The 11,749-nt window shown below is 35.1% G+C and overlaps 1 protein-coding gene across 1 annotated transcript in view; it reads right to left on the reverse strand.

The window, feature by feature from the left end:
* Nucleotides 1–2,303: 2,303 nt before the first annotated feature.
* Nucleotides 2,304–11,749, reverse strand: part of LOC132163736 (linoleate 13S-lipoxygenase 2-1, chloroplastic-like) — a 13,362-nt gene continuing 3,916 nt past the window's right edge. Inside the window, exons 6-14 of the mRNA XM_059574103.1 lie at nucleotides 9,811–9,900; nucleotides 7,802–8,198; nucleotides 7,206–7,474; nucleotides 6,807–7,044; nucleotides 5,327–5,656; nucleotides 5,142–5,227; nucleotides 4,349–4,459; nucleotides 3,685–4,253; nucleotides 2,304–3,151 (exon numbers count right to left, since the gene is read on the reverse strand). Of these exons, the coding sequence (XP_059430086.1) occupies nucleotides 2,392–3,151; nucleotides 3,685–4,253; nucleotides 4,349–4,459; nucleotides 5,142–5,227; nucleotides 5,327–5,656; nucleotides 6,807–7,044; nucleotides 7,206–7,474; nucleotides 7,802–8,198; nucleotides 9,811–9,900 (2,850 nt within the window). The 3' untranslated portion in view covers nucleotides 2,304–2,391. The remainder of the gene's footprint in view (nucleotides 3,152–3,684; nucleotides 4,254–4,348; nucleotides 4,460–5,141; nucleotides 5,228–5,326; nucleotides 5,657–6,806; nucleotides 7,045–7,205; nucleotides 7,475–7,801; nucleotides 8,199–9,810; nucleotides 9,901–11,749) is intronic.

The following is an 11,749-nucleotide window of genomic DNA, read 5'->3' on the forward strand; positions in this document are numbered from 1 at the left end:
GTTCATCCCCCAATAGTAGATAAGGGCGATTTTTTGGAACTTTTCGAACAGAAGGTACACAAGAGTAGTGGCCCTTATGGTTAATGCAGTGGCAGCATGTAAGGGCAATAGGCAATAATATTATATGGTCCCCTATATGTGGACCATTTCCCAATTTAAGAAGATAGGTACTATATGGCATATATACAAGACTGCAAATTATAAAGGACTCCCAATGCCATTCTCATTCATCAATTCATTTCATGGTTGTATATATATTACTGCATGATGAATATGTTGGTGTGACACTAAGTATATAGTTAAATACAACAAAATAAAATTTAGGCTATAAAATAGTTTGAATTGGTAGCTCAATCGGCTGGAGGCCATGAGGTGGAGGTCGCTTGTTCGAATCTCTCTCCCTTTTTTCCATCTCTTATGCAAAAAAAATTGATATATATTCTCAAAAGGTATATATATATATGTGAAGTACTGTACATATTCTTAGTATAATCTGTTATGATTCCCTCTATTTACTGAATAAAGAAAAGAGTAATCTATCAATCATGTGGGTTGAGTCTATGTAAAGTATTGATTAAGTGATTAAATTTACTTTTTCCTATCCGCTTAAACTTTTTGGATAACTAGTAATTTAATAGTTTATAAAATTAACGTATTTGTAGTTTTGGATTATATATATATACAAACACTAATTTGTTTCAAAAGCTTAAACCGATAAAAAATTGTTGATTTAATCATTTAATTAATATTAACACGATTCGAACTTTAAACCTTCAATAGAAATTAACAAGATTCGAACTCAATTTCAAGAAAAAAGAGCCCAAAGCTATCAGTTTTTAGTGGTTAACAAATTTTTATTTGTTTAGTTTGAATGACAAAATATATATATAGAGCATGCCGAGCATCTCCAGCAGTGTAGCTAAAATGAAGATATTAGTTACATTTAGCTATTTTTGCCCATTTTTTTATTCCAACAGAATAGCTTCATATTAATTATTATACCTTAACTATTACAGTAAATAGCTACAAATTGTTATTCATTGTAGCACACTAGATTGAATATAATATAATATAATATTATTTCTCTCTCTTCTTTTTTCTCTCTCTTCTCTCTCCCTCTTCCTCACCGAGGCATTCTTGGTTTTTTGGACAAACCCACCCAACAACCCCTCCTCTCATATTTCCTTCTAGTATCAAATCATTCTTCCTCACCTACACCCCATGATACTGACCCAATTCCTCAAGACCAAGTTAACCACACCTAAATTCATCCAAAATCCAAACAAAAATTTTCCCAACATGAGCACCAGAACCCACCGTTGCAGATGAGGTTTAGATCCACTATAGGCCGACTGTATAAAATCATTTTTTCTTCTAATATCAAATCTTTCTTTTGTGGCAGCGTTGTTTAAGCTCCAAAATTTAAAGTTTTTTGGGTTGTGGTGGTGTGGAGGGAAAGAGATGAGAGAGAAGAGATAATTGCAGAGGTTGGCCATGGGGGGCTTGGGTTGAGTCAGAGTGAGAGAGAGAGAAAAATGAAAATAATAATAAAAAAAAGATTAAATAATAATATTTAAAGAAAATTAGAGAATGGAATAAAGAAACCGTTGGAGTTTGTATAGAAAAATGAGTAGGTAAAATAAAGAATAATGAATTTTGACTAGGTAAAATACTTAATGCTCCTGAAGATGCTCTTAGAGACGGTACAATTTCATTTCATCCCCACATGCAGGCTGCAGCTATATCCCAATATCCATGTTCCCTTATGACATGCCTCAAACTGCGAATTGGGCCTTCACAGGCCTCGACCCGATCCATAACATGACTATTGTTCACCTTGATATGCATTGTTGGGCATGGCCATCGGCCCTAGCCCACACTTTCAAGAAAACTATATATTCTCCATGAAAAAAGATCCGAAGGCTGAGTTTTAGTGGTTAAACTTTTATTTTGTCGAGTTTGAATAAAAAAATAATTCAGAAAACTAGCAACATTCACTAATTTAAATATAGAGAAAATTCCAACAAAAAAAAAAATAGAAGTTGAAACGAACTCTCCTAGTATTCCCTAAATTAAGGGAATACCAAGAGAACTAAAAGTGATAGGTACCCTAGATAGTACTTTTGCTTTCTTTAACATTATTTTAATATAAAAAAGCTTTCTCTCTCCTCTCTTTCATCTAACATTTATTTGAAATAATATTATTTAAATAGATTTTTCTTTTCTCTAGTATTTATTTAAAAGAATATTTAAATAGTATAAAAAATAAAAGATAAAGAAAATTATTGTAGAATTTATTTGAATATAAGTCAAGTTTACAGCTTTCTCTATGTAAAAATAAATTTACAAAAATACCCCTAAACCTTAAAACTTAATTGCCTTTCCTAAACTTCAAATGGAAATGCTATAGGGAACACCCTTTCCGGTCACTCCAGGTGGCGAGGATGGCTTCAAAAGCTCATACGGCACAATCCCAGCTCCGCTTCTATTCATCAAATTCTTGTTGGCATTTCTCTCGTCAATAATCTCTTCAAGCTTCGTCAACCTCCCCTTAAACCGTTCAAAGACTCCTTTTATATACAGGTTTTCATCCCATGCAGACTCTACCAAGTCCCCCAGATACTCCTCGTCCGGAGAATGATTTGATAGGATGTCCATCACCGCCATCATTCTCGTTGCCTGAATTTTTGTGGGGAAGCATTCCAAGAGCACACTTTCCGGCTTTCTCAAGAAATTGTTCCAAGATTCCTCGGAAGGGTCTTCAATGGGCATGTTGGTTCTGGCAATGGTAGGTCGGTTAGGAAAATATCCTGTGTAAGAGTATTGTCCAAAGTTTACGGTTGCATGGTGTCCGGACGCCACCCATGCAATCGTTGTGATGATTTCGATGAGGTCTTTTGGGGTTTTCAGAATCGGCCACCATGGTTCATCCTTTTTGTCGGCATGGCCTACTGTTCGAATTTCAGTCCACCATGCTTGTAGCTCTTGATCAGACTCTATGAGGCTTGGGTTCGGGTAATAGTAGTTCACATAGTCACTCACCCACTCTTTGATTGTGTCCCAAAGGACAAGTCCATCATTGGCAAATGGGTAATCCTCAATTGTGAGCTTTAGGCCATGTGGAGCAGTTGGATCTTCAACAGCCATTCCCCTAGCAAGTAGCAAAATCAACAACTTAATTAGTGATCATGTTAATTGGGAAATATATTGCTTCTCTATGATGGAGAATAAGAATCAGTTCTATAGGGCCAATTGTAGGGATTCCGATCCGATCCTAGTCGTCAGACAATAACATAAGATTGTATTACATGTTTGTAAGAGCATTCACACTGCCCTAAAGGGAAATAAATCAGTTTTTTGGCTATTTGAACTAGCAATGTAACAAAAAATGTTTCACATCCGGCTCAATAAAATGACTAAAGATTTGTTGGGCCGTTAATGCTGAGCACTGTAGATGATCAACAAACCCTTATTTATATTAATAATAAAAGTAAATTTGCTCTGTCTTTTCCCTGAGAATATAAAAAGTAGATAAAGAAATAACTTTTTAAACAGAAAAGTGAAAGTGAATAGTTAAAATGTTGAACGTATGTGATTTGAAAAAGTAGATAGCTAAAATAGAGAAATATATTTTTTAGCTAAATATTTGTTGAGCCGGATGTAAGTGATATCAAAATGAATCACCTGTTAATTAAGTCAGCTGGCAATGCCTGCAGGTTGAATTGCCACTGCTGGTCATAAGCGACGGAGCTGAGCTCCATGGAGTATTCGCCAGGCGAGAATGAGGACTCGATGATTCCCCCTCCGTTAATAAGTATTTGTCGGGCGAGAGCATTAATGTCCATAGTGTACCGGAAGTGAGGATGCAATAGTCTATAGATTGGGTGCACCACACTGAGTTGCCTATTTGTCGCAATTACATAAGGTTCCATAGCAGCATGAGTTCTTAGCCAGTGGTTAACAAGTTGGTGAACTCCGGAGTCATGGGCAAGGACATGAGCTTTTGCAATCCTCCATTGCCAAACACCAGTAGCATTCCAACAAGGCATGAAAACTTGTTTCCACTGAGGCTTCCCATCCATTGGTGGCCGCGTCAGCTCAATGGCCAAAGGCCTTAAAGTGCCTTCTGGGGTTAGGAAGAACAGAGTCCTTGATCCATACAGAGTTGTCCCTTTAATCTCTCTTACTTTGCTCACATATGGCAAAAATAGATCATGGTAATCTAGTATGAACAACTTCTTTTGATTTATGGCCTGCATCAATGTTTATCATGTGCATGTTAGAGCTAGAGAAATGGTCGACATAGGATTTACTATTTATGATTATATGTTACGTATGATATTGTTACCTCCTTGACAGTCATCAAGCCTTTGATCTCCCTATCAATCAATTCTGTAGTGATTGCTGATTCTGGAGGGCCATAAATCTTTGGGTCGAGTTTACTCTTCAATGGCCATTCCTGCATAATTTAATTTCATACAAATATTTAGTAGGTATATAGTGTAAAGTTAATATTTATTTCAAAAGTTTAAATAATTTTATTTATATTTTAAATCATTATTTCTCACGTGTAGGCTCAAACTTTCATTTAATAAGTAATGATATATGGGAGGAGAATGACCGATACAAGACTTGAACTCTCGACTTTTGTTTTGATACAATGTTAAATCACCACTTATCTTAAAAGTTTAAACTAATTGAAAATGATGAATTTAATCATTTAATTTATATAATAATAAAAAAAAAAAAAAAAAAAAACCCACATATTAATTACTTTGAACAAACTAACATTAGTGGAAGAAAAATGCTTGGCTTCGATCCTATAATTTTCATACATATTGATGTTATAGTTGGTGAATTAATTAATGGCATATATATATATATATATATATATATATATGGTTAACAAGTCCATTACTAATTATTTTACAAATTATGGACTGCCATATCAGTCTATAAAAAACTTATATAGTACTAGTACTCTTAGCAACACTATTGGTGCAGCGACTAACTAATTAAATTAATAAGTTAATTTTTTTGCTTAATTATTTTACCAATAATAAAATGTTACATCAATTTATAAAAAAATTTTGTAGTAAAAATTTTAATACTCTTCGACTTTCTTATCTTAAAAATCATACCGTGACCAACTGTATGCTATAGGGGTTGACACCAGCAAGAGTTTGCCTAGCAAATTCCTCATCCCTAAACCAAAAGAATTTGTCTCCTGCATGTTCAAAAACACTACCATTTAGAGATCAAAGAGGCATATATATATATATATATAAGGACAAATTGTTTAATGCATGATGTGTTGTTTTCTCACTGTCCATTGTGTCGGTGGTCTCAAACCGCAGCACATCTTCTCCTGTATTAGCGATGGCCTTGACCAGCCTGGGCAGGAGGGTGCTGAGGAACCCTTTCTTCTGGTTTTCAAAGGGAGGCAGGTTAACACCCTCGTTGAAAAGAGAATCTATGGCGGTGAAGTTGGGGAATCCAAGCTCGGAGTCAAAGATTGCCGTCTCTAAGGAAGGTACCAGCGCATGCAGCACTGAGTATATTGCCTTGGCTGAGAACGTTAGCCTCTTTTCTTCCGAGAAGCTTTCGTCACGAGGAACATAGGTGCTGCCGCTGCTCCTTTTCTCCGACAATGGATCTGCATGTGTACAAATTAATCAATTGTTAATTTGCTGATCAAAATAAAAAATGTTTTCTTCCAATTAATAAACACGTACGTTTGGCAAGTTGCCTTCGTGAACAACTTTTAGAAAACAAATAATGGAAATTGTCCCATATCCCTTAAGTTTTGATCCCGTGATAGATGGATAAGATTCTAATTTTGATAATTAAAATTTTGAGTTTTGGTCATATTTTCCGTCTAATTTTTTATGAAAGAAGTATCAATTGTCCATTTTTCACGCAATTCAATAAAAATTTCCCATGTGGCCTGTGGGTATCGCATATGCATCCTCGTCCCACAATCTATTAAGGGTGAACATGTGGGAATTAGTAAAATTCACTTACCGCTTCCGCTAAGCGCCTAGATGGTTAAGTGAGAGTTAGCGGTTAGTAGAGTTACTAACCATTAACCGCTTTTTAGAAGAAAAAAAAACAAACCAAAGCGATGTTGTTTTTACAATAATATCATACCACATACTGTATCGTTTCTATAATTTTCTATATTTGTATATATATTTAAAATTTTAAACATAAAAATGACACTGTTTCATATATATATATATATATGCGATTCGCAGACAATTAATAATCGCCCACCTTTTTACCCATACTATTTTCCCTCCACCCTTGAAGAGGGTGGTAGAGGTGATGAAGTTACGCTCCCCTTGCCTTCAAATTTTTTATTTTTATTTTTTAAATTTTATTTTATTTTTTTCATTAAATTTTTAAAAAATCATTATTAAATTTTGAATTGTAGAATATATTTTAAAATGTGAGAGCAAATATATATATATATATATATATATATATATATATATATATACCATTTCTCTTTTTCTAAACAAGGACCAAGGGCCCCTAGTGGCTAGTACAACCCTATCATTTTCGACCCGTCTTGGGTAAAATATTTGATTACACACAAAAGAAAACAAAAGACAACCACTAAAAAACAAATTCAACTAATTAACATGATAGGGTTGTACATATATATTCAACGTCCAATACGAGGAGATAATGGAAATTAATATGGAAGTCCATTATTCCATGTTCGTGTGTGGGCCGGGTTAATTTTCAAAAAACCAAAAAACAAAAAGAAAAAGGAAAAGTGCAATATATATATATGGCACCTGTGTCACAGCGTGGGCGTCCAGTCCTGCAACGTCTAGGATAAGGGTATTGTTTGCCACCGAGTACTGGTCTTTTAAGATCTTCATTAGTGTCAGGATCTCCTAGATCGTTGTACACATCGTAATCGTACACCCTCTCAAAGCTCTTGTGTTCTCCTTGTCCATTGCCTCTCAAAATCTTAAGCTCTTCTTCTCTTAGCCTCCTCAGCCCACTTGGTGTCTTGGATGGCAAGTATGACTGCTTGCTCCAAATTGAAAGAAAAAAAAAATCTATATATATATATATTATATGTACTTACATATTCATGTATGCATGCATAAGTATATATGTATGTGTAATTGTCAGGAAATAGAAATTAAACATGCAAATTAATGGAAGCTTCAAGGAGCTAGGCTGACCTTGTTTGCGAAGAACACCCTCTTCTGGGGATTGTCATTCTTTGAATGAACCCATGAATTACAGTTGATATGAAGGGGGCCATAAGGGAAGCCATTGAGGATAATATCCTTGAAGAACATCTCCTCTTGGTGTCCATTCTCCACTAAAATGGCCCCAACCTCCCCAAAATCTTCTGGAATTTCAAAACTTGACTCGTATTTCACTTCGTCCTCCTCTTTGCTCGTCCATTGTGCGTACCCTTTAATTGTCTCCTTCTCTAGTCCCGTCCCTTCAAAATACACAAATATATTACATACATATTATAACTTAAAATTTAGAGAAGAGAAATCAAAACAAAGAAGAAAGAAAGACTAAGAGAATTAAGTGGTTCAGCTATGCCGTATATCTATACATCAAAGGCTATATTTTTTCTTGATATTTTTGATTGTATACAATAGTTATGAACGTTATAAATATTTTTTACTTTTACATTAACAATAATAAAATTAATTTTTATTTGTAACTCTTGTCTCAATAATACAGATTTACAGAAATTAATTATTAAAAAAAAAAAATTGTGGGGGTATACTACTTTTGATCTTGAAGTAGTACTTACTAGTATCAAGCTCGGAGCTAACAAGCTCCAAGTGGAGTGTTTTACCAAGTAAATGTTTGATATCATCTAGCCCTCGATCTAATCCAAGGTTTGAGAGGAAGCCACCAACGGTAAGTTTCACAGTGACAATGGCTTCAACAGAAGTGGGCTTCTCGTTCTCGGTAGTGCTTGCCACAGCTTTTATGTTAACGTTGGTGGTAGGGATGAAGCCGACTCGAACATTTTTCTTCTTTTTCTGGAATGAGTGCCTTGAGATGATTGGAAGTGAAGCAATATTGCCATCACCATGGATGAAGGGCTTGTGCAATAGGAAGGGGGTTTTGGTGGAGTGCGAGAGTTGAGTTATCTGTGGTTTCATCATCTTTTTGGTTAACTTTTTGGGAGAGATATATATATACTTGAGTTGTGGAAATACAGCAGCTCTTATTAGGGTTTATATAATAGTTATAATGCTAGCTTCTTTATTTTATTGCACGTACCTTTATTGATCAAAAGGACATGGAGAAATATGAGCTTGATATTCATATAATACTCCTCGGCTCTTGCTAATCGTTTGCACGTTACCTCCAAATAAATAAATAAATAAATATACACTTGATTTATTTTATTTATTTTTTGTTTCTTTTGCTTGAAACATCCAACATCATTTAATGATTGGCATCGTAGTACTCCGAGATATATCACATATATTCACACGTTTAAAAAAAAAAAAAAGAGAATTTTTTTCTTCTTCGAATAATTAGAAGAAAAAAAAAATGTATATATGAATTATTAAGAAAGAGAAAACGTGATAGTATCAAATTCTAGTTAGTACGTGGCGAGTGTAGAGCGATTATTCATTCCTTCACCTCATTGTCTTGTCGTTTTTGTTAACCAATTATCGAGCTGGTGACAAATGAAAATTAACTTTATTTGATATGCCTAAACCATTAAGGGAAATATTATCCTAGCCTGCACCAAGATGGAAACGATTGCAACCAGCTCATGCATGCGTCGTAATTGCGTATAATCATGGATAGGAATATTAGACTTTACAAGGAAACTCTTCTACAATTCAGCAATGTAATATTGTATTTGACAAATGACAATTAAGAGTACTTCTCTGTATCTAACGTATACTTGTGCCCTATTCTGCTTATAACGTACAAATATATCAAAAAAAGGAAACCTGCATAGCATACTATCCTCCTGATTTTGTTAATATATAATACGTGTACGGTGTTGGTAGCTCTATTTTGCAGTCAAATGAAAGTTAAATAATATTTGAGCCAATGTTTCCACGCGATAACGTGAAAAGTCGTATAATTAATTAACACATCCATGCCATATATATACCCATGACTTATTTAAGGAAAACCATGGTAGTCAAGAAAGATATATATATAGGAGATAAGATTAATTAAGTCAAAATTAACAATACTACACGGCTTAATTAACGCCAATAGTCAATTGCTTATAAAGCCATGGATTTAATAATCTTCAACACTCCCGTCACTATCACCTCACCTATACCCTTCCCCGTTGAAAAATGGATAGATGATTCCTCACGATGTGCCACCTAATTATAATATTCCACTTTGATTAATTAGTGCTAAACCATGCACTTATCAAAAACATATATATATATATATATATAAGACATGCATTATATATATTAATGTTGGCGGCTGATTGCCACCTCATGAATTTTATTATGTTTGAGGGTAGGCCGTAAGTGGCTTTATTTCTTTTTTCTTTCCAAAAGAATAGACTGTCGTTAGAGTTTTGGAGATTTTTAGCTTCAGAGAATGATAAGGCCTTTTTGTACTTCCGACTACTTTATTTGAACGTAACTATAATAGCATTTGTCTATAAAAACCAATTACAAGAAGGGGAGAACCGCATAAGCTCATTTTAAGTTGGATTGAATCATAGTTTACAGGAATTATTATGTTGTAGGTTTATAGTACTTTTGTAGGGTATGCCTGAGTGGTTTTATTCTCCTATTTGTTTATGGAATTTGTGCTTACAGAAGCAGCAGAGATATAGCACATCACCAAAATAATGCGATTTTTGGCACTCTCAGAAAGTGACAACACAAGGTGATGAATAAGTACAAACTACAAAGCAACAACAACAAATTGTAATAAAGCACAAGACACCGGCCAATGGCCATGCTTTGGTACCACAGTGTGGAAATAATGTTTCCGTCTGCAACTTTTGTTAATTCAAAAAGCCAAAAATGTATTTTGGAATCTTGTTTAACGGGCTTCAATCACACGGATCTTGGACCACATTGGTGTCGATCGATCTAGATCTCTGCTGCACCACGTACGAATCGGACAAACTTGCGTCACGGTTTCATTGGCTGGGATGTCTTGATGTCTGTATCAAACCACGCTAGCTAGCTAGCTGCCCATGCCCGGACGGCAGAACCTCCTAGTGTTTGATGTTTTGCCCAAACCAAAATCTGAGAGAGTTTCACTGTTAATGTCTTTTTTCTCTCGATCGCTCGATTGAGTTGGAAGAATCGAAGCCGTACAGCAACTCTTGCCTTGCTTAAATTATTGCCATGGCAAGTTGCCAATTCCAGTCGGATGCTACCAACAACTTTGCTGGATGACTTTGTCAATTGTTGACAATTAATGACAAAGAAAGGGTAATGTTGTATGAGACTATGAGCGTTTCGACACAAGAGAATCTCAATATTTGATAGTGGGTGTGAATGAGCATAAAAAATAGATGGGATGCTTTTTCATCTTCTTTAACACCACACCCAATTCTTCTTTCACCATGGGATTTTGAAATCTGAATCTTCAGCGATTTGTAATTTCGGTAGTAAACGTGAGAAGGCTTTTATGAGAACATGAAATTCATCTGCCTGAGCAGTAAAACGGACCGCCTAAAACTTATTTAAACAAATGAGGCTCGTAAGAATTCTTTCACATTTGTTACTTGAATTGCTAGCAATCAAACAACAAAATTGTTGAAATCTTTATCCGAGATTATCGATCAAAATAATTGTTAAAGTTTATGTCGGTTTTGGAGGTTCTATATAAATTATTAAATTGAATATAACAATGGCGCCAATGGAAATGCTCTTGCAATGCATAAAAGGCATATAAGCTGGCGGGAAATTGGCGTACGATTTTAGTTTATAGAACGTTTTAGCTACACTTTTCTTTATCGTGGATCGAACACCGTCAATCAACTTAAGAAACATTTATATCGCGTTAGGAGAAATCCTGACTGTCCGATAGAAATAAATCGCCTAAAGCTGACCAGCAACAAAATCATCAGGTACGCGGAGGAGAACACCCAAGCGAAACTCGCCAGTACATGCAAGCCCTAGCTACGGTTCCGTTTGCGTGCTCTACTTCTTCTTCGTTTCAAAGCTCTCGGAGCTGAAATTTTTGGCGGCATTTCCATGGAGACCACCGGAGGTAGCAGCGAGAGTCCACCGGATCCGAAGAAAGGCAAATCGAAAACCCCTAGAAAAGCTAAGGAAAGCGTTCTCAAGCAGAGTCACTCTCTCTCTCTCTCTCTCTCTCTCTCTCTATATATATATGTATATATGTATGTATTAGTGTATGTATATATAGGAATGATTTTTTGTTTTTTCTGTTTGCAGAGTCTCCAGCTGAGTTCTTCGCAGAGAACAAGCACATTGCTGGGTTTGATAATGTGAGTTTTATTTACTTAATTTTTGAATAATTTTGCAGTTTCTTTTGCTTTTTAATAGATGTTAAGCAATTTTTGTGCTAAGAGTGATGTAAAGATGGAAATTGGTTTTTCTCTATGTCGATCGGATTTGTGGCAATTGAGTTGAGGTGAATTTTGCTCGAAACAAATTTCAATTATGAAGGTGGGAAATTCAGAATCCGAATTTTGATAGTTTCTCAATAATTCAGTTGAGAATTTACTAAATTTTTAGCCAAAAGAAAAAAACAGTTTGAGATTGTAGTATCT

The sequence above is a fragment of the Corylus avellana genome, chromosome ca10 (assembly GCF_901000735.1).
Source record: "Corylus avellana chromosome ca10, CavTom2PMs-1.0".
In the NCBI taxonomy this organism is placed as follows: Eukaryota; Viridiplantae; Streptophyta; class Magnoliopsida; order Fagales; family Betulaceae; genus Corylus; species Corylus avellana.